Source organism: Balaenoptera borealis (assembly GCF_965194805.1).
Source record: "Balaenoptera borealis genome assembly, contig: HAP1_SCAFFOLD_283, whole genome shotgun sequence".
In the NCBI taxonomy this organism is placed as follows: domain Eukaryota; kingdom Metazoa; phylum Chordata; class Mammalia; order Artiodactyla; family Balaenopteridae; genus Balaenoptera; species Balaenoptera borealis.
This window is the reverse complement of record NW_028123893.1, coordinates 470,520-498,408: the sequence shown is the minus strand read 5'-3', so window position 1 is coordinate 498,408 and position 27,889 is coordinate 470,520. Positions and strand designations below refer to the sequence as shown.

The 27,889-nt window shown below is 44.0% G+C and overlaps 1 protein-coding gene and 1 long non-coding RNA gene across 3 annotated transcripts in view; both read right to left on the bottom strand.

The window, feature by feature from the left end:
* The window catches only part of LOC309621327, a 270,404-nt gene that overhangs the window by 123,993 nt on the left and 118,522 nt on the right, over positions 1–27,889 (bottom strand). The gene's annotated exons all lie outside the window — the stretch shown is intronic.
* On the bottom strand, positions 9,626–26,067 carry LOC309621318 (neuronal acetylcholine receptor subunit beta-3). 2 transcript variants are annotated; one of them, XM_082408851.1, is made up of 6 exons: positions 25,838–26,067; positions 23,544–23,695; positions 22,495–22,539; positions 13,545–13,654; positions 12,425–13,307; positions 9,626–10,236 (listed from the first exon to the last, which is right to left on the bottom strand). In XM_082408851.1, exons 1-6 carry the CDS (start codon positions 25,920–25,922, stop codon positions 10,102–10,104), a joined length of 1,410 nt encoding a protein of 469 aa, XP_082264977.1. In that variant the 5' UTR covers positions 25,923–26,067; the 3' UTR covers positions 9,626–10,101. The 2 variants fall into 2 exon arrangements, with proteins under 2 accessions (XP_082264977.1, XP_082264978.1); XM_082408852.1 differs by lacking the exons at positions 23,544–23,695; positions 25,838–26,067 and adding exons at positions 22,624–22,699; positions 23,252–23,311.

The window sequence follows — 27,889 nt, the reverse complement described above, 5'->3', positions numbered from 1 at the left end:
GTCTTTACAGAGGGTTGCTTGTTTCTTGATACTTTTTTTTTTTCTATTAAGCCAAATCACTATTTCAAGTCACTGTTTAAAAGTTTTCATGGTTGTAAATAAACATAACAAAATGTACCATCGTAACCCTTTTTAAGTGTATGGTTCAGTGGTATTAAGTATATTCGTATTGTTGTACAATCAGCAGCACCATCCATCCCCGGAACTCTTTTCATCTTGCAAAACTGAAACTCTGAACCCATTAAGCAATAACTTTTTAATTTTTTTGAGGGACTGTCACACTGTTCCCCACCGCAGCTGCACCATTTTACATCCTCATGACAGCGAGCAGGGTTTCATCTTCTCCACACCCTCATCAACACGTGTTAGCTTTTTGATGGTGGCCATCCTAATGGGTGTAAGGTAATATCTTGTGGTTTTGATTTGCTTTTCCCTAACGATGAGTGAGGGTGAGCATCTTTTCATGTACTTATTGGCCACTTGTATATCTTCTTTGGAGAAATGTGTATTCAAGTCCTTTGCCCTTTTTAAGATTGGGTTATTTGTTTTCTTGTTGTTGCGTTGTAGGTGTTCTATATATACTGGATATTAACCCCTTATCAGATATAAAAAGAAGACTTTTAAGAACTGCAAAACAGGAAGATGAGAGGAAAGTGCTCCCAGCCAGGGGCGGGAAGCCAGGATCCTGACTTCTTAGCATATTCTTTTGTGCATGAACAGACATCAGCCTTCCCAGCCCAGCTTTCCAGAAGTTGCTTGGTGATCCTCAGGGGCAGTGACAAACTAGCAACATACATTTTAAAGAAATAAGCATTTGAATAAAAGGGGCATCACAGCGTGGAGATGTCTTTGTGTATCAGGTCTGTAGAATCAGTGACTTTGAGAGATGGAACGGAACTCATAGATTATATAGCGCAACTCTTTTTTTAATCTCAAGAGGCAGAGTGGCTTGCCCGTGATCACGTAGCTAATAAATTCAACTCTGAAACCCACATCTCCTCACTCTTAAACCACTTCCCTGCCCCTGGATAATTTAGTCTCTCTCATGAGAAGGGAATCGAAAAAGACAGAAGATCAACTGATTTGGCCCATCTCCTCCCTTCCCATCCCCATGTCCTCCCAAAGGCCAGAGAAAGCACCTTTCACTGTCAGTAATCAGAAAGAAAAAAGCTTCGAAATGTAAACCAGGTTAGAGAGATGAAGCAGCAAATGCTCTCTTCGTTTAGGAAAGTCAGGACTATTAGTGTCAAAGTTTATTTTAGCGGGGGCAGGGGATACAAATAACTTTTGTGGGCTATATGTGAGTCTTCAGAACGAGATCAGTCATTGCTGAGTTGAATTGCAGACATTCTTGGGAATATAAGTCCCAGGTCAGAGTGGAAGCATTTTTCTCCCTCACTGCCCCATCTGTTCCTGCTTCCCTTGGCTGAGGCAGCAGAGCGGGGGCAGAGGAGAAAAGCTGGACGTTAGCAGATGCTGAAGCGTGAAGAGATTGACCAAAGAGGGGCCCATCATGCAGGGTCTGCTCTCTGCAGAGAGGCTGATTTGCCCCCCACTGGGCCCCGGGCCCTTGCCATCATGCTGAATGTGGGCTTGGGTGCTTGATCTTCTGATTTTTCAAGATACACTGAAAATCCAGCTTTTTATACAGAATCTCCTAGTTTTAAAACGTGGCAACTAAATTAAGAAGCAAAAATAAAGTCTCGGTGTCAGCTAAACAAAAAAGCCTGCCTGCAGGGCTGTGAGTTGGCAGCTTTTGTCTAAACAAACCTGGGCTTGATCCCTTCTGTCCGGCAAGGTCAGGCAGGAGGGGCAGAGTCAGGGGCAGGGAAGTGCTGGGGTGGGAGGGGGAGGAGGTGGACCCCGGGACCACGGAGCTCCATCTGAGGGCCTAGAGAGGTCTACACGGGCTGTCCCACTGACCCCAACCTCCCCCGAGGCCTAGGGTGTGCCTCTTGGGTGTAGTGAGGGGACAGCGGGATGAGAACAGGGGCGTCTCCCCTCGCCCATCCCCACTTTTGACTTGGGAACTATCATCTGAACTCTAGCAGCAGCAACAGTTTTCAGCCAGAGCTGCTATTGTACCCCTTACACACACACACACACACACACACACACACACACACACAATTTCCAGCTGGTGTTTGGAAACGTCTAAAAGGGTATTTTGGGTTGTCACAATGAATGACTGGGGTGCTTTGTCACTTAGGGTCTGGGGCTAGGGATGTAAGCCTCCTGCAGTGTGAGGGGCAGGTCAGTGTAGAATTGTCCCAAACAAGATACCCATAACTCGTAAAGGAACGTCTGAGCCTCTCACGGGTGGTCAGTTTGGAGCGCAGGCCTGTGAAGACCCGCACTCTGTGGGCTGGTTGAGGCAGCCACACACCACACCCAGCACGCACTCCACACCCTCTGCACACACCATACACATTACACACACATTACACACACACCACACACACCAAGCCCCCCACCCACGCCACACGTATCCCACCTACCACACACCCCACACATCGCACCCTCACTGGGTCCTTGGTGCAGAAGCACCCAGCCTCCTGGAGAAACAGTAACGCTCCTCCCCCACTGTGTTTTCCCCTGAGGATAGAGTTCTGCAGGTGGAGGGGACCTGCATCTGTAAACATGGATGTTGATAGTGCTTTCCACACAGCGCTGTTTGGAAGATCGCCTGAGTCAATCTTCACGATGTGTACTCTTCCTTCTGACCTCCCTGTGGATCTTGCACTCTTCTGGCCTGGCGGAGATCACCCCTGAGTGTTCAGGGGCACGTCTAATCCTGCAGCAGGCCAGGCTGCTCTGCCCTACCGCCGCTATTCTGCCTGCCCGGAGGGGTGTGACAACGCACACGAGCGGATATACTGCTGCTCTCGGCTAGTTTGCCTGAAACTAAGATTGTCTATGAACCGGAGAAATAACGTTACTTTTATTTTCACTACTATTTTATTGACATACTGAACAGAAAGTCTTAATACAAAGAAGGAGTGTATGTCAGGTTAAACATAAATGGTAGTCACCATGGCTATTAAGTAAACAAATTCACATTAATACATAATAGTAGTAGGTGCTTCCAAGGAAGAATTATGACACAACCAAAAAAATCCATCCCAGCGTAAAGATATTACTCTTTGGAAACTACAGTGTTCTAATGTAGCTAGTTAGAGACCATTTTTAAAAGGACCAAGGTCACAGGTAAGAGTCTCTGTAACTTTGCTGTGTGTTATGGCCACAGGCTATACTTGTAAAATTACCAGTGGATTAAGGTAGACAGATCACCTTAATCCAGGGATTAGTCTTAACGCTAATGACCAGACAGCCCGATAGCATGTCCCCTTGTATGGTAAATAGAAACTACACACCATCATCGACGATGTATTCTGCCAACAGTATTGAACTAGATTATAGTTGTAACTTCCAATTTACAGGAAATACAGGACACAGGGGGACAAGCTAAACGACACCAGAAGCAAGTAACAAGACAAATCCTAAAAATGAGACATTCTTGGGGAAAACTGATCTACTCCTTTCAACAAGTTAGTGACAAGAAAGAAATTAAAATAGATTTAAGAGGCATAGCACTATGGATTGAATCTTACTTTAGACAAGCTATCTCTTAATTTAGGCTATTCTTGAGATAGTTGGGGAAGCTTGAATATGGAGTTATTGATTCTTCTAAGTGTGATCATAGTATTTTAGAATTCTTTTAATGTAAGAAAATGGTTCTTTAAGGGGCATACTGAAAATTACACATGCACACACAGAGTTGGAAATATTGGGTGGAACTGAGCAAGAATACAAATTTGTCCTCATTTTAGACAAATAACCCAATCCAAACTTTGTGATACTGGGTTAATTAATGAACAAATATGATTTAAGCCTTGGCCACGTACTCAACTCTCTTAGATGCTGTTGGGGATGTAATGGAGGATATGCTACAGAATAGCTGAGGAAATAAAATTCACAGAACAAAGCAATAGAGAACAATTATGTTCTAAACTACATATATATCAGCCTGAAAACACCACAGGCTCTCGGAGACGGGGGCTCCGAGTGGGCTGCGTGTTCTGTGAGGACTTCATGAGGAGGGGGGTGTGAGCAGGGAACTGAAGGATGAGAACAATTGAGGGCAGCTCTCTGTGTGCCCTCACCTGTGTGTGCCCACATGTGTGTGTTCCACACCTGTGTGTGTGCCCGCATGTGTGTCCTGCGTGCTCACATGTGGGATGCAAAGTTGTATGGGTCTTCCAACATCCACTGGTTGGAGTTAGCTGGAACATTTTGCCCGCAGATTTGTCTTGCTAAACATTTGAATGTAAAATTGCTTTGCTTTGAAGTTAGGTTTTGTAGTTACTCCTTAGGGTTATCGTGCTATATAAATGTTTATCCTTTCCCACACTTGAGACCGTTATCCCCTCCCAGTCTAGCTGGGACGAGGCTTAAGCTTCGTGCACACATAGAAATGCTTGACCTTTACTGTATTTGTGTCTGGTCAGAAAGAGGCTTGGCGTGGAAAGTGTTTCACGTGGCATTTTTCATAATTTAAAACTGAATTCAACTCTAAATGCATCTTTCCAAGATTAGTACTGTCATTTACCCAGCAAACTAATGAGCTAAACAAAGTTAAGTAATGAGTTAAGTCAACAGTGTTCTCAATAAAAAGAAGAACAGTGATTTGCCCTTTGAGTCCATAATCCCGTCAGGGATTTAAGGCAGGGAATCCTTGATTTTCATCACAGTGTAGTCCAGCAAATCCTGTCCTAAAGCAGCAATAAAGCAGATTATGTTTTCCCAAAGGAACAAAGTTACAATTACAAGTTGTGTGGTTTAAAATTGTGGAAGTTCCAGTATTTAATCTCTAAAGTATAGAATTTGGGGGCAGGAGAGGTCTTCAAAGTCATAACCTCTTGCTATTGACCAGAAAACTAAAACCCAGAGAGGACAAGTGACTCACCGAAGACCCCACAGTTCACACAGCTAGGTAATGGCTGGTCTAGAACCCAAGAGTCCTAGTGCCCTGGTTTCTGCTTTGCCATGTTGCCTCCCTTTAAAAATTCAGCAAAATATGCAGAAAAGTGATGACTATGTGGATCATACGAGGGGCCCCATTGTTCCATAATGTGAGCACATAGCACAGAAAAATACAATTCTATACAACAAAATTTGGTATCTATTGAAAACAAATACATTGACCACATTAAATATTATTTAAACACCTAAAATATATGAATATGATTTCTTTTCTTTTTTCTTTTTTTTTTGAATTTAGAATTTCTTTTGAGGGTGATACAAATGGGATAAATCTAAAAAACAGTCCAGGCTATTTGAAAAAATTCTATCATTTCTGTTCACTATGGTTCTGTGCTTTGTTCTAAGAATAGAGCAGATCTGGGTACTTTGTAGGAAAGGAAGCCTCACAAGACAGGAGGGTAATTAAAGGAAGCATTTCCAGGAGGAGGGGTCAAGGGCACAGGGAAGGAGAGATAGGTATGAAGGAGAAGGGCTGGTTGGTGTGAACAGGATGGAGATCTGCCTGGAAGCAGGAAGGGCAGTTTGGAGACTTCAGCAAAGGTCCAGGAGACTGAAACAGCCAAGTGTGAAGAGCCCCACGAGAGTGGATGTGGTCCTCCTGCCATGTCTGACAACACATGTGGATCATTGCCTTCAAGACACGCCTCACTTTTTTTTGGCCAATAAATTCACAATTCTATTCCCAACAGAATCATCTTTCTAGTCCCCACCCATGTCCAGCACCTACCAGGCTGCAAAGTCAAGATCATTCAGTCCTTAAAATAGACCTCACTCTTCTCATGGTGTGATCCCACTCTGGGTGATTTTTCAGTGTCCATTTGCCATCGACAATTGAACATGTCTATAGGGGTTGGGATTTAGTATAAATTACTGGCTGATGTGTTTCCTTCTTCTTCTTCTTATTTTTTCATCTTCTAAATCCTACTGATATTTCAGAAGAAATGTGAAATGAAAACGAATCCATAGGAGTACTGGAAAGTTGGCTGAGGTATCTTCATAGACTGGATCGGTGGGGATGGCTGAAATATGTAGGACAGATGAGATCAGATTTATGGAAAAACCTAACAGAGCAGTGGAATTTGTGGTACCATGCAGGAGAGTTGGGACCACCAAAGAAATTATTTTTTTCTAGCAAACCCCACAATAACCCTAAGATTCTATATGGGGAGATGAGTGAAGGGCGGAGGAGCAGCTGCTGGGGTTCTCCACCCTCACAGTGGCTTCTGCAGTCTGTCCCCACTGATGTGGTCATTCTGACACATGGAGAACTAGAGTGGGCACCAGATCAGAGAATTAGGGCAGTGCCCGAGGTCACTTACAGCTACCGTGAAGGAAGGGGTGTCCCAAATGTAGAAGATGAACTACACGCACACCCTAGAGAAATGCTTGCTTGGACACAAGACAGTAAAGGAAAGTGACTGAAGCTAGGTTTCCTGTAATTAGAAATGGATTTCACTGTCAGGAGAGTAAACAATATCAGAACTCACCAAACATTTGAATAAAATGACCACAAAAAGCATCAAAAATCAGCAGAAAAATTAACCGCTACAGAAAAATTTTTATTGCAGACAGTAGAAGAAGCCTTTTATTTTTTTAAGACTTTTTTATTTATTTATTTTTTTTGGCTGCATTGGGTCTTCATTGCTGCACATGGGCTTTCTCTAGTTGCGGTGATGGGGGCTATTCTTTGTTGCGGTGTGTGGGCTTCTCACTGAGATGGCTTCTCTTGTTGCAGAGCATGGGCTTTAGGTGTGTGGGCTTCAGTAGTTGCAGCACTCAGGCTCAGTAGTTGTGGCTCGTGGGCTCAGTAGTTGTGGTGCATGGGCTTAGTTGCTCTGCGGCATGTGGGATCTTCCTGGACCAGGGCTCGAACCTGTGTCAGCTGCATTGGCAGGCAGACTCTTAGCCACTGTGCCACCAGGGAAGTCCCTAGAAGAAGACTTTAAAGTAACTCTTCCCCTAATATATATTCCAGAGGGTATGACATCCAAAAAGAAGAATTAGAGTTGTTGGAAATCAAATACATGATTTATCCACAGACAAACCAATCCCCCACCTGGGTAGGTGGGCTGAATAGAACACTAAACAATAACTGAAAAGCAAATTAGTCAGCTGTAACATCAAACTGACAATGGAAAGAGTTAAAGAAATAAGAAGTATGAGAGAAAAGTTAATAAGTTAATAAATATGGAAGACATCTAGGAATACTAAAACCCTTCTGTTAGAAATTTCAAAAAGAAAGGGGAGGAAGAATGGAAGACAGGAAATAATGAAAGAAGACAAGAAAAATTGCATGAGTTGAAGAAAGACATTAGTCACCACATGCCAAGACAAGGAGAGAGAGAGTAAGTCTTACACTTGGACACATACAGCATACAGGTGACATTTCTAAAGTCCAAAGATGAAGAGGGAAGCTTAAGCTTAAGAAGCTTAAGGAAAAAACAGGAATCTGTAGCAATGAGAATAAGAATCATCCCTCACCATAGTTCTCATCTATAATGGGGGATATTGTAGAATAATGTCTTCAAAGTTCTGAGGGAAAATGATTTTGAACTCAGAATTCCAGGCCCAGCCAACCTATTCTGTGAGGGCAGAATGAACTACAATTGCAGAAATGCAGGGATTCAGAAAGGTTACCACACTCAAAACTTTCTAAAAGAATGGCTTAGAGACGGATTCCTCTGAAATAATGAAATGCATCGGCAAAAGAGAAAAACAGGATAAAAAAAATTGGAAAACTTAGGATTAAAAAAACTGGTAAACCAAGAAATGAATAAAACGATTAATTGTTTAGAATATGGTTGTAGACAAAATGTATTGTCAAGACATTATTCAGAAGAAAGAGACACATAATATAAAAACTAATAACCTGGAGCTAAATTCTGGATGATTTAGAGAAAATATAAAAGGTGATAAAGAAAGAGGGGAAGTGAAGGTGATTTAGCATCTTGTTTTGTTTAGAGGGTAGTGGGACAGGTGTTAATTCTCAACACTGGTAAAAGAAGTTTGTATGTGCTTATTAATAAATTAGTAGAAAAGGGTGCATACCTTACAAATCATTAGAGAAGAAGAAGGAACAGACAAATTCAGTCAAGGCTGAAAAGGAGCAAAATAAGAAAGAACAAGAAAACATTACACAGAAAACACAAACAAAATGGCATAAATAAGGCTAAACATATTGGTGGTAACAATTTATGTGAAAAGGTTAAATACTTAAATTGGGTTTTTAAAAGTCCCAGCTGCAAAGAGTTTATACGAAACATGCCTCGCACAAAATAATCCAGAGAAGGCTTGGATTTAGAACTGGGAAAGGAGAACAATTATTTCAAGCTAAAATCCAGGATTTGGCATCATCGAGAGAGAAGACTGTCAGCCTCTCCCCATGAGTCTCAGAGAGGGAGTGGGGTGGGTGGGGGAATGAGGTGCTCCCAGAGGGCAGGGAGACACATGCAAACAGAATGGGAAGAGTCTTGGTGATGGTTTCTTTGGATCTGACACCAAAAGCAAAGGCAGTAAAAGCACAATAAACAAGTGGGACTACATCAAACTAAAAAACGACTGCACAGCAAAGGAAACCATCGGCATGAAAAGGTAAGCTATAGAATGGGAGAAGATATTTGCAAACCATATATTCACTAAGACGTTTCTATTCAAAATATGCAAGGAACTCATACAACTCAGTAGCAAAAAACCAAATAACTCAATTAAAAAATGGGCAAAGGATCTGAATAGATATGTTTCCAAGGAAGACAGTCAGATGGCCAGCAGGTAGATGAAAAGGTGCTCAACACCAGGGGAATGCAAATCAAAACCACAATGAGGTATCACCTCATGCTTATTAGGATAGTTGTCATAAAAAAGACAAGAGATAACAAGTGCTGATGAGGGTGTGGAGGAAGGGACCCCTTGTGCACTGCTGGTGGGAATGGAAATTGGTGCAGCTACTATGGAAATCAGTATGGAGAGTCCTCAAGAAATGAAAACTAGAACTACCATACGATCCAGCAATGCCACTTCTGGAAATGAAATAATTCTCTTGACGAGATATCTATATCCCTATGTTCACTGCAGCATTATTTACAATACACAAGACATGGAAACAACTTAAGCATCTGTCGATAGATAGATGGATAAAGAAAATGTGATATATATGCAATGGAACATAATTCAGTCATAATGAATTCAGCCGAATATAATTCAGCCATTTGCTGACAGGACAACAAATGTCCTGTCATTTGCGACAACATAGATGAACCCAGAGGACATGATGCTTAGTGAAATAAGCCAGACACAGAAGGACAAATACTGCATGATCTCACTTATAAGTGGAATCTAAAAAAAAAGAAAAAGAAGTTGAACTCATAGAAACAGAGAGTAGAGAAGTGGTGGCCAGGAGCTAGGGGGCGGGGAAATAGGGAGAGGTTGGTAAAGGGGTATACATTTTGGGTTATAACATGAATAAGGTCAGAGGATCTCATGTAAAACGTGACTACAGTTGATAACACTGCTTTGTATAATTGAAATTTGCTAAGAGAGTAGAACTTAAATGTTCTCAGAAAAAGAAGAAGAGAAGAATAAGAAGAAGGAGAAGGAGGAAGAGGAAAGAAACAGAATGGAAAGCCTGGAGAGTGCAGCTGAAATGGATTAGATTAGATGAAGGGACATAAAAAACCATTATCAGAGCATGTTCAGAATTTCAGTTTTCTAGGAAAAGGCCTGGGTCTGCCCACACCTCCTCCTGGAACTCTTCATGGGCCACTGCCACAGTCCTAGTGTGTCTTGGCTCGTGACCTCAGGCCTGGACACACGATTCCTCCCTGAATGTCTGCACAAGCCAAGGCAGGGGTCTGAGGAGTGTCTGCCTGATGTAAACCCAACTCACTCTCACGGCAACCAAGGTTCAACCTCCCTGAGTATGACACAAGACGCTGTCTACATTCGGGGCCTCCTGATAAGCATGTGCGCCTGGATGCTGTATACACGTGGGGGCTGGATGTCAGTTCTAGGGTGTAATTCTGTCTTTATGTGTGCGATTTAGATTGCTCTGGAGACTTGTTCCTAATGGTAACTGTGTAGCCACATCTTCAAAGCAGGGGTGAAAATCAGAACTGAGCCGGTGACAGACGCAATCAGAAAGAGCCAGAGGAAGATCCGGTCGAGAACTTGAGCTGCGAACTTCCAGTCTTGCACCACCTGCAAAAGAGAAAAAGACGCCTCCCATTCAGGATGCTGGGCAGCTGTTCTGAATTCATTTCAAGGGACTTCAGGAAGAGTCCTATTCAGATTTACAGCCCTGCAGTTTTCCAAACGCACCTGACACATCCCCTGCAATATAGGCTTCCTGGGACCTCACTGATGGTGCCCAAGAAAACAGCCCATATTTCAAGTTCATGGGAAAACACTTTCATCACCGTTGAGGATGTAAAATTGAAAGAACAGAATCATTGATGCGTTTGTAAACGTCACTGATTGAAATGGGAAAAGCCTGATTTTTACCCAAATAAAAAGCCAGCATCTCTTACTGTGATGCTTCCTGATATGACATAGGAAATAAATCACAAATTTATAAATTAAGAATTTTTGTGGTCACTTGACTCAGGCCCTCTTTTCCTCCACTCCCCAGGTGGGTGGGGCTGCAATGGACACCCCTGGAGGAGATGACAGGAACTGGTGAGGGAGAGAGGAGACCAAGCCCCTCTGGAGGAAGGGAGGCTGGGGAGACTGGGCAGCGGCCAGTGAGGGCAAGGTCAGAGCAGGACGAGCTGCAGGGTCGGCGGGGGTCGGGGGGAGCCTCAGAGACGGGGCCAGCAATCTTTCAAAGGAAAATAAGTGTCCCATTTCCACTACGTGGGGATTTGGCAAAGATGGAACCAAGCAGGACGCCTGCCGTTCTAGAAGGAACATAGAAGCTGATGCAGAATTTGAATGTATTTTGTGCACATAGAGGTTTAGAAATAAAACCTTGGGGAAAACCACAAAGAAGACAGATGAAAATGTTAAAAGTTTCAAACTTAAGTGGGGGATTATTAACGATGTGAATCATCTTAAATGTTTTGTATTTTCCAAATTCCCTATACTGATGATGTGTTATTTTTATAATTTTTTAAAAAGCTATTTAAATCTTTGTATTAGAATTTCTAAAAGGCACCAGGAACTATATTCAATATACTGCAATAAACCATAATGGAAAAGAATATGAAAAAGAATGTATATGTATGTATAACTGAGTCACTTTGCTGTACAGCAGAAATTAACACAACATTGTGAATCAACTATACTTCAATCAAAATAAAATTTAAAAAAGAATTTCTAAAAGATATAAAGAAAGAAACAAACAAAAAACCCTTAAGGATAGCTGTAATGTTTTTTCTATAGCAGCATTTTTTCTAGTGCTGTTTAAAACATTTTTCAGTGGATGAAAAAAATGACAAATTGTAAGAGAGGAGAGATACTAGGCAGTGTCTACATGAAAAGTAGAGGATATTTCTAAAAAACCCTATTCTTTCATACGTTTGTTTATGAGATCAGGATCTTGGCACTAATTTTCACTGATTTTAGAGTAAAATAATTGAACCCTATAAACTGGTGTAAGTATTAACTCATTTTAAGCAACAGACCTGCTTTTGTGCTGAGTATTTATATGTCAAATAATATTTTCCTTCCACAGGGGAAGGACCATGTAGAGGAGGGAGGGAAGACGGGGAGAAGAAAGAGGAGGATTGACATTTACTGACTGCTTACATAATCATGAGACCACGTGCGCTGGGCACACAGTGCATGTTTTATACTTGACGTCACTAATTCCTCAAAATAACCCTTCAAGGGAGGTTTCAGAAAACTGAAGTTCAGGTTAAGTAGCTTTTCTCAAGTCATATGGAACATGGGTAGCATCTGCATGCAGGACCATTTTGAGTCTGAAATCCACACCCTCGGCACATTTAAAAAAAATAAATCTGTTTGAATCTGTGAACTAAATATCTGTTGTTACACCATGTTTTTGTATAAATTAAAAAAATGATTCTTTCTGTTTTCTTTTTTCCAAATATGCTGAATAGAGATAAACATCATCCCACTAAAAGTGAGAGATAAATGACCAGAGACCAGGATAACCAACTTAAAATGTAGAATTGAATTATTTTAGATAGAATTAAGGATACTTATAAGAAATAGTGCTTAATCTATAGTTGCTCCTCTTTTGCTCATTCTGTTTTTGTGAACCTCTCCCTGAAAATCCATACTGAAGTCTCTATTTTGTGTCAGGGCTTGTTTTAAGTTTTATGTGTGTCAAGCAGAGAGCTAATAAGGTCACATTTTAAACAAGGACGCATTTGCTGTAAACAGACGTTAAAATCTCAGTCCTGGCTTGCGGCGGTCCCCTCACCTGACTGATGAAATGCTCTTTCTTCACGTGGCTGGAAATGTATCTGATGGAATCCGCAGCCTTTTCCAGCAAAGCGACCAGAACTTTTTCTCCATCGCTAATCTGCTTTTGTTTCCTTTTTTCGAGGACTTTACCTCTCACTGCCCGTTTACTCTCCTCTTTATCCGGGAAAGAGTAGCCATCCACGTGGTCCTTCATGCAAAGTAATTTAGGGAGTTTTTGCAGAAACAGCCGCTTAACCCAGGGGGCCATGGGGTGGTAAGTGGAGGGAGATCTGTGGTGGACGTTGATGACAAACACGGTGACGATGATGGACAGGGTGACGAAGACCATGATGAACAGGAGGTACTCGCCAATGAGCGGGATGACCTTGGAGGAGGACGGGATGATTTCTTCAATCACCAGGAGAAACACTGTCAGGGAAACCAAGACGGAGGTGGATAAGGAGAGCTTCTCCCCCTCGTCAGAAGGCAAGTAGAAGACAAGCACTGTCAGAAAGGACAGCCCCAGGCAGGGGATGATGAGGAAGAGTGTGTAGAACAGGGGCAGGCGGCGCAGCACGAAGGAGTAGGTGATGAACGGGTACCGGTACGCGCCATCTCTCCTGCTCCCCGCCGTGCCCTTGGCATTGAGGATCTCCCACTCTCCGTTGTCGAAGAAGTCTTTTCTGTCCACGTTCTCGTCTATCAGGACGAGGTCAACCATGGTCCCGTCGTAAGTCCAGGATCCGAACTTCATGGAGCAGTTCTGCCTGTCGAATGGGAAGAAGGTGACGTCCATGGTGCAGGAGCTTTTGTAACTGGCGGGAGGCGTCCACACCACGGTCCCATCGGATTTCACGATGGCCTTGGTCATGAGCGAGCCTTCGAACCGTCCGTCAGTGCTGTCGAAAAACGGTTCACCTGATGGTTAGTTGAACACATATTAACTGTTTTCTTGTTTTTCCCACCGTCGTACTATTTGTATTTTATGACTTTCCTACCACAGGGTCAAACAATATTTCCAAAAGGAATAATTTTCTCGTTAAAGTTGTACCTTTCTCTTAATTATTTTGGCACAATCAGGCTTTTCTATTTCTCCTCCTAATCCGACCAGTGCACTTTTCTACTGTGATACTTACTTTTCAAAGAGAACTATGTCAGGAAGCCAGAGAGATTCTGACGGAACTTTAATTGAGTGAATTCCACTGTATTCATCTGGATTCCAGCGTAATTTGTGGTCTGTCCATTCCTGTGTGAAATTAATATACTGTAATTTTGTTCTGAAAATTCAAGGTATTAGAGTTTGGAATCTTCAAGTTTATGTTAATTTACTAATCCAGTGTTTTATTTTAAAAGGGAAATTCATCCACTTTAGACCTTATGACCCTATCCGTGACTCAGGGCAGGTCAAGATACAGTTCGAGCCAGCCTGGTCTTTGATGGTGCCCAGACTCTCACACCTCTCCAGTCTGGGATTTCCAAAATTGCCATAACTACCTCACAATTTAGAGGCTCAGCAACAAACACCACTGATTCATAACCTATTTTTTCAGCCTATTTTCTCCTAAGGAACAAAAGAAAAGCAAAGATAGCTCTAACTCAGTTTATTCTAGGAGAGTTGGTCCAGTGATATTGTAATCTCATGATAATGGTATTGAGACAAATGATTTTGAATATCAATCAAGAGTCTTGGACAAAGATGCATGCAGCATGTTAATGTGAAACTTCCAGTATCTGCTGACTACTCTTGAGGACATTATAACTTTTACCCAATGAAAAAATATTTCCCAGGAATCTCCTTTTAAGTTCTAATCTGAATTTATTTTGTGAGTACCAAATCCAGTTTCAAATTATATTCCTAATGTTGTTAGCCTCCAGATGCTTGCATATTTTTCCTTGTAATAGAATGAAATCATTTAGCATGTTTTACAGGGGCTGGTGGATCCAGATTAACAAAACTGACCATTAATTGATTGAATTATGAAGGATGATGTATGGATGACCCAGTTACAGCAGAAGTGGACTTAAAAAGATTTAGGATCTAGAATCTTATGAAATCTGACCTGAAAATTAATTATTCCACTGTCTGTCACGTGGACAGTTGAGGAATGATATAGGACAATATTAAATGACATTTCAGGAAGTTGGGAGGGTATGCCCAGTGTGAGGCTTCTTGGAGCCCCGTGATGCCAACTTTGTCATTAAAAAATCAGGAGTCAGCAGATAGATGATTCACTAGATGGTAAAATATTGAAATATGCACGATACCTGGAAAAGGATGGAACTATACGCACCAGATGAGACACCATCTCTCTTAGGCAATATTTGTGAGGCTTAATCCTTGAAAAACAAATTTTAAAAGATATGGGTCTTTAAAAAGCTACGCTCTAAAGGATTAAATAAAATTGCATGACTACTTATGGAAAACCATGCATATGAAGACTGACAGTTTAAGAGCCCAAACTAATAAAGCATTTACCATGCTTACTTGGTACTCACAAGCTTCTCTCTTCCTTCCTCTTCCTCTGCCCATTTTGAAAAGCAAATATAATTTCCTTCCTATGAATTATTTGTCTCCTGCTAAGGAGATTTCTACTACTGGCAGCAAGCCTGAATCCCAGAAATGCTGAAGGGAACTCAGAGCAGCAGTTTTGGTTTGCTTTAACTTTTACATTTTAAAATTTTCCTTACAATAAAAGTCACTCTACAGTTCTACAGGCAAACAGTTGGATAATCACTAATGCCATCAAGATACCAGAATAGCTCTGTTGCCCCCAAATTTTCCTCTGGCTGCCCCTTTGTAATCAACCACTCCCATGTCCCCAGTCCCTGGCAACCACTGATCTATTTTCTGATTCTATAATTTTGCCTTTTCCAGAATGTCATATAATGGAATCATACAATAGGTAGCCATTCCATCCTGACTTCTTTTACTTATCAGAATACATTTTGGATTCTTCTAGATTGTATTAGTAGTTTGTTCATTTTTATATTAGTGAGAAGTATTCCACTGTATGAATATACCACAATTCTTTTTATCCATTCACCAGGTAAAATATCTGTATTCTTTTCAGTTTTTAATGATTATAAATAAAGCCACTATAAACATTTTGTAGTTTTTTGGGTGAAAACCATTCTTTTTTTTCTCTTGGGTAAATACCTAGGAGTGGGATGGCTGGGTCATAGAGTAAGTGTACGTTTAACTTAATATGGTACATACCGGAGGGGCTGAATCATTTTGCATTCCCACTAGCAATGCATGAGCATTCCAGCTGTTTGGCATCATCTCCAGTACTGGGTATTGTCACATTTAAATGTTTAACTGTATTATAATAGTTGTAAAGTAGTCTCTCGTTATGGTTTTTACTATGCATTTTCCTGATGACTAAACGATGCTGAGCATTTCTTCATGTGCTTACTTGCCATCCACACATTTTATTTGGTGAAGTGGTTGTTAAATCTTTTGCACATTGTTAAAATGGGTTGTCTGTTTCCTTCTTACTGAGTTTTTAGTTCTTTATATATATGGAAAGTACATTTCTATATATAAAAATAGATGCCGGGCAGGGAGTGAGCTGCAGGCCCACAGGCGATGAGCCCCGGGGACGGACGTGCACTCGGGCAGACTGGCTGGAGCTGGGCTCTTACACTCTGGCTCCGTCTTTAAAAATCAGTGTTAAGCAAGCACAGTCAGTGAGTCCAAACCCACAGTTCCTCCGCTTGGAACCTAAAGATCTGGAAATCAAACTGCCTGCTTCTGGAATTCAGTCTTCTCTCTTCTACAGGCACTGCCCGTCTTTACCGAAGCCCAGCTCTACAGCCAAAGAGGAAGGTGGGGAGCTCACATTCTGGGGGCACGTCCCAGCAAACGCACACCGGCCATACAGACTGTGCTCAGGGAAGTGGGCCAAGCCCCAGAGGGAGAGGCTGTTCAGTCAGAAAGATTTGTCTCGCTCACCGGACAGCAAGATGAACAGCTGTGGCCAGAGGCAGCACAGAGACAGTGCTTCAGGAGGCTCACAATTTGGGGGGAATTAATTCATTCCACAAATATGCGAGGCTTATACCAGCACTGAGCAGGGCCGCCTTGCCCTCCTAGCCTGGGGCCGTCTCAGACAAGAACGACTAAACTAACCGGCAAACCATCACCACACCCTGTGGTCACTGCCATGAAGGGCGCGGTTCGGGTGTAAAGATGCAGGACGGTGAGTGGACAGGGAAGGAGGTTCGGATGTGACGACATCGCAGCTGAAGCAGAGGGTAGGAAGGGGCAGTGGGTGCTGTAGAGGGCAGGTCAGCTGTGGCCGCTGTTCCAGGATGAACAGCAGACGTGAGTGGATGGATGAATGAGGGACACGTCTCAATCCTCGAGGAGGATACAAAGACAGCTCCAGTGGATTCAGGGTGTGTTCTTGACCAGTAAAGGAAAAGGGGCAGGTGGGACTTGTGGTCATTGCCGCTGACTTGGGGGTATCCGAGAGAGAGAGAGAAAGAGAGAGGCAGCCCTGAATTAGAGTTCCACCCCTGCACTGTTCTTTACTAGCTGTGCTCCTCTGCGGGGTTAAGGGAGACATTCCTCACCATCTTGGGGTCCTTCTGATGCTAGACCTGGGGAATCAGAGATGCTCTCCCCCCCCGACGTGCCCATCAGAGCGGCTCACAGAATTCCCAGCAGGTTGTGGTCCACCATGATGCTGGCTGAGCCCCACACCCCAGGGCCACTGCTCATCTTGGGGTCAGCTGGGTCAAGGTGAAGATTCAGAGCCCAAATCCCCGGTCCTGCTCTCTAAGGAGCTGTGAGGCTTTCTGGTCACTTCCCTGCTCTCTCTGAAACCGTGGAGGCATTTGGAGATTGATCTCCTGTCTCTGCCTTCTTAAAGCAGTAGATTAGAAACAATATCCAGTGTTCATGGAGCATGTCCTGGCCAAGATTCCCAAAGCCCTGTACAAACATCAGCTTCACTTTGCAGCAGTCCCGGGCTTGAGAGCTTGTTATTAAAGGAAACAGGGGAGCGCAGGGTAGGTCAGGGCCAAATACCAAAGTTAATCTCTGACTGAGAAAAAAAATGGAAACATACTCCCAGTCTAGCTCTCTTAATTCTGAAAAGTGCAACTTCAAATCCATATCATATATATTCCCTTAAAACTGTCTTTTCTTACATATATTACCTGAAATATCACCCATAAATGTCGAGATATTACCAAATTTCATTTAAACCTAAATCATAAGACTTTTTAAAACTGTAAGTCATGACTTTTTTATAATAAATAAATTCTTCTAATTATTCTTAATAATTAGAAAAAATATTATTATAATAATTAGTAAATCTTAATCCCAAGACCAAAAGATAGTAAGGAACAAATATTCCTTGCTGGTGATTGGCAACCTCTGGGACACCCTTGGTATCTTCAGTTATCTCAAAGTCAGGTGTGAAATTCCTAAAACTGAATTAATGTTGATTCACTTTAAAGACAGCAACATGACATATTATATGTCTCATATTTCCATAATATCTATGAGTTGTCAAGGCCAAGAAATGGGCTTTGTCATTAAGGATGAGAAAGCCTACAAAGGTGGCATGAGGAAATGACATTTATTGAGTCCCCACTACGTGCCAGACCATGTAGGAGTCACATTCATGCACACAATCCCGTTCAACCTCCCAGCGACACTGTGAGCTAGGCATTGCCTCTATTTGCTAGATGAAGAGACTGAGGGTCAGAGAGGCAAAGTGACCTGCTCAGGTTTATACAGTGAGACTTTGGATTCCTGACTCACTCTGCTTGAATCCATGTGAATCAGAAGACCACACGGGTCTCCTCTGCTAAGGTCAGAGTGAGGCTGTAGAAAAGGAAGGAAAATAAGATGGTGAGGGAGGTCTGAGGTAAATTCCTAGACATACAAGTGCCATTGCAGGTTGTGAAAGGCTTTGGGGACATGGTCCAGACCTTACGGCAAGGCCGTCCTTTCCTTGGGTTTCCTTGGGTTATGAAATAAACCAGCTTCTTGGTTTTCTCCTGCAAGCCAGCTGCAGGGATTCATCCAATGAGGTCTTCATCATGTTTCTGAACTTTTTGTTGATCTAAAACAGGAATCAGGTGTTGGAGAAACAACACCAGTCTAAGGTGTTGGCCTGGGCAGAGATTAAGGAAGCTTGCTTCCCCTTGGGTCGCCATGGAGCTAGGATAGCAGCCGGCTCTCAGCAACAGTGAATCTTACTGGTTCATTGGAGTATGCCTCCAGCGGTGCAGGCCCAGTGCCCTCCACCATCCCTGGCATGTAGTAGGTGCTCAGGAAGTGCTAGTTGAGTGAATATACTTGACATCTGTCGTCAGAGTGATTATTCACACGATAACATCTAGGCAAAGGGCCAACCCTCCTGTCATTAAAGAAGGGATATTTTCATCTTCCATCCCCTTTTGGGTACCTACGGTGCAGTTTTCCTACCCTTGACAACGACGAAGCAGAATCTGAGTGGCTAGGGTAGTGAGTATTTCTCACGGAGTTTTAGTGAGTTAATAATCTATTTATGATTTATATGGTCTTGATTACTCTCTGGAAGTACGAAGGAGGAAGACAAACGAGTTTGTAAAATAAAATCAGTAACATAAAAGTAGCTCCACGTAGAGGACTTTTTCAGGATGTCACTAAATTTGTGCTTGTAAAGGTCTGTGGTTGAGAGGATAGAAGAGAAATGGCTAGACATAGCAGATGAGAATGAAGGAAATAGAAGATACAGCAGAGGAATTGGGTAAACAAACAAACAAATAAAAAAACCAAGCATCTCAGTTGCATATGCTATCAGGAGACATGCTTTTGGTCCAATTAGGTAGAATTTTATTCTCTCTGTGGAAATGAACTAGGGAGCATTTTTCAGTGTCTGAGAGGGCAATGATAAAAGAGGAAGGTTTGGTCATTTTTGTCTTTATTTTGACTAAGGTAGACAGGGGTGATTGGAAAGAGTTTCCTGTAGGTTTGCTCTGGTGTGAGAGCTTTGGGAAGTCGTGTTATTGGGAAGCCTATTCAGGTGGGTCACAACTTCTCCACTTTTATGGTTTGTAGAACTTCTGATTGTAGAACTGATCCTGCAAGAGCCAGTTTAAATGTCTCCTCCCCTTGGAAGCCTTCCCTGATTTATTCCCTGTTTCATTGTCATTATTGTAATGACCCAGTTCCTTATGTATATACTTTCCTTATGGTGTTTATCATATTACAGTAGTTATTTTTTACACAACTAACACCAGATCCTCTCCTTGAAGCAGGGCTGTTTTGTGCTCTGTACATCCAGGATCTAGCAGAGTGCCTGGCCCTTAGCAGCCTCTCAATAAACCCTGTGGAATGAATGGAAGATGGAGCAAAACCTAGCCTCATTCTGTCCCACATGTCTTTCTAGACCAACTCCATGAGACGTCCCAGAGGTTGAGGAATCAAAGCCCTAGAAGGCCAGGATTAGGAACCGGACTCTACAAGTACAGCCCTGAGAGGAGGGCTGGACATCTCCCGTCAACTCCCTCCAGTCTGAAGAAGAATATGGTTTCTTTATACAAGCCAGGCTGCACCTAATAGTGTGTAACCCGAGGCAAGTCCCTCCAGTCCTCCAATCCTGTCTTCTCATCTGCAAGGTGGGAATAATAACAGGCCTGTCTTAGGAGGTGGCTGTGAGAATTGAATGCATTCATTCCCGTGACACAAGCGGCAGAGTGACTGGGCACTTGGCAGGTCCTCAGTAAATCTCAGTATTGTTGCTGGCTACTCTGAAACTGACGTCTGTGTAAAACTCTAATGGTCGTTTTTTTTAAACATCAATTTTATCTTCTTTTTATCATCCCTTTTCTTCTGTCCTTTCTTTTACCTTTTTATTTTTAGAAAGCTTTAAAAAAAGTATAAAAGTAACATTATGGTGGCGCTCCAATGCCTCCTCTTCCAAGCAGCCTTCCCTGCCTGCCACCCAGGCCATAGATTCTCCTTTCTTTTTTGTTGCCACATTGTTTGTACCACAACATAGCCCTTATTGACTAATACCTATTGTGACATTCCCGCTCCAAATCCAATCTGTGTGAGTGGAATAGTTTCCTAATATTCTTGGTGGTTTCTCCCACTTTGGAGCCTCCTCTAATTTAGAAACAGGCCTTGATGTTTTGTGTGAAGCTGGATGTGCAGACAAGGCCCTAACTGGGGAAGGCTGGTTCCAGCCAGGTGAGGCAGACTCTTCAGTCTCTGGTAACGGGGGTAATGATACCTGCTCTGCTAATTCAGAGAGGTTGAGAAATGTAAATGGATAAGAGCCATGACAACCCATTGCAAATTAATGCAATGAAACTGTGTTACTCTCGTTACTTCTATGACATGGGAACCAAAGTCCCCAGCTGGCTTTTCTAAGTGTCAGCTAGCAAGCCCCCACCTCCCCCTGGAGATTTCTCTTGCTCTGTTTTGGGTGTTGGGGGTTTTTAGGTGTTGGTTCTGTCTTGCCCTGGAGGTTCTCACCAGGCCACCGTGATTCTGGGGCATAGGTTTGCGAGAGGTCATTTCTAAAGTACAGCTAGAAACCAAGGAGCAGTGGTTTCTTCCCTCCGTATCTGACATTGTTCTCTTTGGCTGAAATGGCCCCCTATTTCCAAAATCTCAAGAAAAGTGAGAAGTCCCTACTATCTCAAAGGCCAAGGGTCCTGGACCACTGTTTTAAGTATAAGAGCTTAACCTTAAGGAGCAGCTGGAGGAGGTGTGTGTGAATCAGTGAGAGTCTGTTTGTTTTATTTTTGTCAAATTCCCAAGCCTATTTACACTTTAACAGAAAAGTTTTTCTTCTCTTCCCTGAAAGCTCAAATACAGGACTTCTTACTGATTTTTATGAACTCAAAATACCTCCAAATTCCACTTTAGAAAGTGCAAAAGTGGGATAAGTTCTGAGGAATGAGATAGGTATATCAAAAAGTACATTTATTTAAATTGTATTTTTATATCTACATTCCTTGCTTATTATTTTCTCCTGGACATTTTTATTTGCAAGTAAAAAATATGCAGATCCATTTCATAACATGCTAACATACCTACCAAGAAAAGAATCAGATAACTAGAAACTAGTAAAATTTATAATGATTATCCAACTCTGATCAAAGTTTTGGGTGGGAGAAATTTGATGACACCAGATAAAGTCTAGGGAATCTCCTTACAGTCTCTCTTATCCATTGTTCCTTATAAACAAACCATCAGCAGAAAGACCTGAACAAGTCTACTAAACCTGAATAGATAACTAATTCATTTCAACATAAACAAGTGAAAAATATTATGTTTGTACATTGAAATTAAGTGAGATAATTAACATATCACCACTGGGAAGATTTTAAATCTCTGGGAGATGAGGCAACATCCTGTAAAAAAACAAATAATTGCTAACAAAAATAAAAAGCAAGCAATTAAATCAACCTTCTCACCTCCTATCAAGGAAGTGCCAATATTTTCTCCTTTACATGACATATGCAAACTTGAATGGTAATTATTTCCTGGCAACTCCAGAAAGAGCAGGAAACAGGCTATGGCCAAGCTAAGAGCTGAAAACCATTCACATGCTTTTCTAGTCATATCAGGAAAATGGAGATTCATCATTTTGACTTGGGCTTCACCTTGTTCTGAAGTTGGTGGTGAGTGGCCTCTGTCATTCCCTGTTTTCTGTTTCTAGGGAACAACATTAGGGGAAGAGTCATCCCAGGGAGGACCAGGGGGGAGGAGGGAGATTTTAACATCCCTGATTTTCTTATCCAGTTGTGGTAGCTTACATGGGGATAAGTTGCACCCTGGTACCTTTCCCCCCTTTCTCCAAGTAGCCCAGGGACCAGTGTCTGAGTCACCCTCCTACCTGCCCACGCCAGGAGCAAGAAGACAGAGCAAGGTGTGCCTACGAGCTTCCAGACTGACCTCTGACTCGTGCAGAAGAGAATACAAAAGAATAAACCCTTCCCCAAACTCTCCCAAATATCTCCCTGAAGAACTCAATATGCTCTTTAAAATCATTATTTCTCAACGGGAGCCTTTCTCAGTAGAAAGAATGGGAACAGTTAGGGAGGAGCTACAGGCCTGGGACTGACAGGTACCTGCTTGAGCCACACGTTTGTTGTCATCAGCTGATTCTTCTCATCCTAAGAGAATGAAAATTAAATTCAAATTAAGTGAAACTGTGTACTGGATTTTTTTTTTTTTGTCCGAGACTTCCTGAGTCTTACCTTTGAGGGGTCCAAAGTGAAAAGGATTCTCAACTGAAGAAGTTAAATGGCATTGAGAGGTATTATGCATATTTTGCTGAAGTATTATGCATATTTTGCTTAAAATGAATAATAATAATTAGAGCAAGTAGTAGTTCACTGTGGTGATATTTATATAAAATTGCATAACTGAAGGCATGGTAAGGGTGTGAAGTAGAATGAAGTATTAGCTAAATGGGAGATGGGCTTTGCATGATTTTCTAGAAGGAATCCTGGGCGTTGAGTCAGCTGGGTTGGACGCATGTGTGCACTTGTGGTGGGGTGGAGGATTTGGGCAATGGCGGAGGATTATTCTGCGACTTTGGGGACCACGGCAGAATGATTCTGCAGAATCGGGGTTGTTGAAGTTCATGGATTTCCCCAGGGACATCATGGCAGAAATGTCAGCCCGACAGGAAAATTAGTGGAGAGTGTTAGGGTGTGGCGTGTCAGGGAAAGGTATGGGGTCCTGAGGGGATCCGGGAGGGGATGGGGTCACCCAGCCACTCACTCTGGTGCTGTCACCATCTGCTGTCTCTCCCCACAAGCACCCCTGCCAGCCCTGGCTCAGCCCCACCTCTGCAGCCCTGCCCCTCACCCTGATGCTCACCTTGGTGGCTCCAGCAGAACTGCCAAGGGTGATGCCCTCCTAGCAGGCACATCCCCCCACCTCCCCCGAGGAAAAAGTCCCTCCTCCACCCCACCCATGCCCCGCCAACAGTGTTGCAATGAAAATGACATTCTCATTCTTTCCGCGGGTCATTTCACTGGCTTCTTGGGGCAGGTTTTATTTTTAAAACTGAAATGGCAGACGTGGGGAAAGAAAACAAAATCAAATGTTAGCCTCGAGAATGGGTGAAGGAATGCAAGTTCTTTGCAGCTGAGGGCCGAAGATTACTCACCACATCTACCAGCTGAGATATTTTCAACCCAAAATATACTTTTATGGTGTCATTAGAGTGTAATACAGGGCGAATCCATTTCTGGTAACCTTGGAATAAATGTCTGAGCAGCGCATCTTCTTCTTCGGCTATGGACCTGAATCCTGCGGCCGCTGTAAGACATGAGGGGACCTGAATTAACCGGGGAGGCGGGACGGCTGGGTCCACATTCTCCAGCCGGACATCGTGTATTTCTAAACAGCCTGATTCAGCAGAGGCAGGGTTGAGGCTACAAGGGTTCTCTGTAAACATTCTCCTTACCCACCCCAGCTCCCTCCCCAAATGCACCGCTCGAAGTAGACTCTCATTCTATTTCTTTAATGTTGTATCTGGATGAGGCGATGGATGGTCACTGAATTTATTGTGGTCATCCTTTCATGACGCATGCAAGTCACACCATTATGCTGGGCCTCCTAAACTTCCACAGGGCTATATGTCAATTACACCCCAATAAAAGTGGAAGAAAAAAATAATTAAAAGTAGACTCTATACCTTACCCAGAGCTTTGATTTCTTACAGGACTTTCTCATCAAGAGGCCGACACCTTGACCCCAGAAGGATCATTCACAGCCACGTCTTGCCCCGTGACCCCCTCCTGACGGAGGCGGTCTCTGCCTGCTTGCGCTGTCCATCACTGCGCCTGGTCCGGCCCCTTCACGTCCCTCATCACAATTTGTCATGCATCTGTCCCTGTCTGTCCTCCCCTCGGGTTCCACGATGGCAGGCACAGTATCTGTGCTATTTGGTGATGTTCATCCAGCACCTAGCACAGTGTCCGGCCACAGCAGGAGCTCATTTGATGTCTACTTAATGAATGCACCAATGAAGGGAGAGCCAGGCCATTTTCCATACGTTCAGCACATGTTCACAGAACACCTACCGCATGCCCCGCAGGTTCCCTCCCTTCCTCCTGGGGAAGTCCTCCCTTACGGAGAGCTTCCCTGGCCAAGAACCAGGTTCTAACAACAACTCTTTTCCGCCCCAAGTGTACAAAAGCCTAAGAAACACCCTAATTTCAAGCTTTAACACTCAAGTTGAAGAAATGGTTTAGGAACATGGTCTAGAGGTAAGTTTTGTTTCTTTTCAGTGCTATGCTATCCAATTTGAAACCAGAAAACTTTTTGTTGTTTTAAATATGGTCCCTTTTCTCCTCTGTCCAGCACCCTCTGAAATCCTACAATGACTCATTCTGCACCATCCGCTTTCCCATAGAAAACCTCTTCTTCCCACTGAGAGACACACGTGGCTGGCAAGGTCACATGCAAGACACACCTGCACGTTTACCCAGTGAAAACCCAGAGAGTCTTAGTGGGAAGAAAAGCAAATCGCACACATGCTCCACATGTGCATGAGACCTTCACTTTACTGGGGAGTCGTGATTCAAAATGTAATTCGGAATGCTCCTCCTGGGGTGAGCAGGGCGCGGATACGAGGGGCTGCATGCCGTGGCTGTCCCCACCCTTTCTCTTCCGCTCTAGAAAGCTGGTGAAGATGAAGATGCTGAGGGGTGGTAGAGGTGTAACCTTACGTCTGTGCTTATTGATTCAAAAGCCTAACGGTTCTCAAACTTCAACACGTCAACTAATCTTAGCCAGCAGAGAGGCATCAAGAAGCAGGTCAGCGGGTGGCAGCCAGGACAGCCCTCTGTACTGGCCCTAAAACCTTCCTGGAAATGTGGGCAGTGGGAGGATAGGGAATTGAAATTCCCCGAAGCCTCTGAGGGAAGAGGCTGAACTTCCCGAGTTCCCTACCCACACCTGGGCTTAGCTTCCTAAGCAGCGCGGCAGCTCTGATGGCTTCCCAGCTCCTCCCGGGGCACCACCCTGATCTCAGACTCCATCATCTCCCTCTTGGATTCGTGTGCTGCCTCCTAATTGCTTCACTCTTGCCCCTTTTATAGTCCATTTTCCAGCAGCTAGACCATTGCTTAAAAGCAGAAGAGGATTATGGCAGTTTCCTGCTCAAACCCTCCCCATGGTTTCCCATCAAACTTAGAAAAACACCCCCAGTTCTTACCGTGGCCTCCCAGGCCCTAGAGGGTGCCCACCCTCCCCCACCCTGGCCTTGCCCCTCGTCCCCAGGCCTCAGCCCGTCTGCACGTTTCAGAACTTGCCCGGGAAGCTCCTGCCCTAGGGAGCCCACCCTCCCCTCCTCACGGTGCCCTGCCTTGCTCACGTCTCCTCCTCAAGAGGTCACTGAGGTTACACGATCTAAGGATCCCTCCCCACACTGCGTATGCACTTCATATCCTGTACCTTTAAATGTGGGCACCGTATCCCGCATCGGAGCTCCTGATGGTGCTGTGTGCCCATCTGCTTGTCGTCTGGCTCCCCTACGCATGCCAGCTCTCAGGACAGGGCCGGCGCCGTGGCTGCCGAGCTGGTAACAGCGCAGTTACTTGGCATGTGTTTGCCGAGTAGCCTTGGAGAGTTTGGGCCAGAGCTGGACCCCCCAGGAGAAGGAGGAGCAGGGGGGCCGCAGCTGTCCCCCACGCCTGCCGCCCCCCTCCCTGTGCAGGCAGCCCCTCCCCTAAGGAGGAAAACGCTGTGTGCTGGGCTCCGCGCTGTGCCTGCAAGTACCTGCCTGCCAGCTACTCGGCCTTCTTCCCTGTACAGGTGCTAACTCCACTCAGGAGCCGCGGCACCAGCTTCAACCCTCCTCTCATGGCTCCCCTCCAGCCAGGACGCTGTGACCTTCCTCAGTCCCTGCGTCCCAGCTCTGCCCGTGAGAGCAAGTCACTGAGGACAACATCTCATGATGGTGGAGGTACACCAGGAAGGCTGAGGACAACTGCACGATGTCTGAACCAGCACACACACGCCACACACAACACACCACACACACACCACACACTACACACCACACATACACACCCCATACACACACACACACACACACCATACACACACTCACACACACACCACACACACCACATACAACACACCACACACTACACACCACACACACACCCCATACACATAACACACACATACACACACTCACACACACACCATACACATAACACACACACACCATACACATAACACACACACACACCATATGCACACTCACACACACACCCCATACACATAGCACACACACACACCCCATACACATAACACACACACACCATACACACACTCACACACACACCACACACACCACATACAACACACCACACACACCACATACAACACACCACACACACACCACACACTACACACCACACACACACACCCCATACACATAACACACACACACACCATACACACACTCACACACACCCCAAACACATAACACACACACACACACCATACACACACACACACCATACACATAACACACACACACACACGCATACACACACACCCCATGGGCTTATTAGCTGGGACGGCCCTGCATTATCATGATTTTGGACATGTGAGAAGGATCCTAAGACTGCACCTTGGACCTTCCTTCCTGGCAGGATAACTTTACTGTCAGTTTGGAGGCAGTGGGAGTTGCATGTTGGGAAGGATCTCCTAAGACTATGACCTGACCTCCCCAGCCCCTTCCACCCCCAAAGCCACCCCCTCTGTGAGGACAGCTGGACCCTGCTCTTCACCAGCGTCCAGAGGGAAGTGAGCAGATCTGCTCTCAGAGACCTGTGTGTTTGTTTTGACCCTGTTGCCCACGTCAGAGGGTAAGCTGCCATCTGAGTCAAGGAGGCAAAGACGTAGCTCTGTACTGGCTCTTACGGACTGGATGTGTGTCCCTTCAAGTCCATACGTTGAAGCCCTAACCCCCAGTGTGACTGCATTTGGAGACAGGGCCTCAAAAGAGGCAATTAAGGTTCAATCAGGTCAGCAGGGTGGGGTCCTAGTCCGAAAGGATTGCAGTCCTCATAAGAAGAGGAAGAGAAACCAGAGATTTCTCCCCAGGCAAGCACAGAGGAAAGGCCACGTGAGGACACAGCAAGGAGGCAGCAGTTTACAAGCCAGGAAGAGAGCCCTCACCAGAAACCGAGTTTGGTGGCATCTTCATCATGGACTTCTAACCTCCAGAACTGTGAGAAAATAAATTTCTGTTAAGTCACCCAGTCTGTGGTATTTTGTTATGGTGGCCTGAGCTGGCTAGTACAAATCTGCATTGCCCAAAACAGACCTTACCAAAAAAGAAAAGAAAAAGGCCAAAGGTTGAATGTTTTCTGCCTAGTATCTTCCCCAAAATAGAAGCTGAAGTCACTGATGTTATTGGAGCAGATGTAGAGACAGGCCCAAAACTGTTTCTGGTTTGTTCTTCTTGTAAAATAGAATGTTATGAGGAAG

Bases quoted from the DNA above. Each gene is read 5' to 3' on its own strand.
- LOC309621318 (XM_082408851.1), bottom strand. From the start codon at position 25,922: ATGCGTAGGGGAGCCAGACGACAAGCAGATGGGCACACAGCACCATCA. The intron at 23,696-25,837 runs GTACAGGATATG...CATGTCTTACAG, and splicing joins TACGGTGCCCACATTTAAAG to CGGCCGCAGGATTCAGGTCC. The intron at 22,540-23,543 runs GTGAGTAATCTT...TCATTCTCTTAG, and splicing joins TATCTCAGCTGGTAGATGTG to GATGAGAAGAATCAGCTGAT.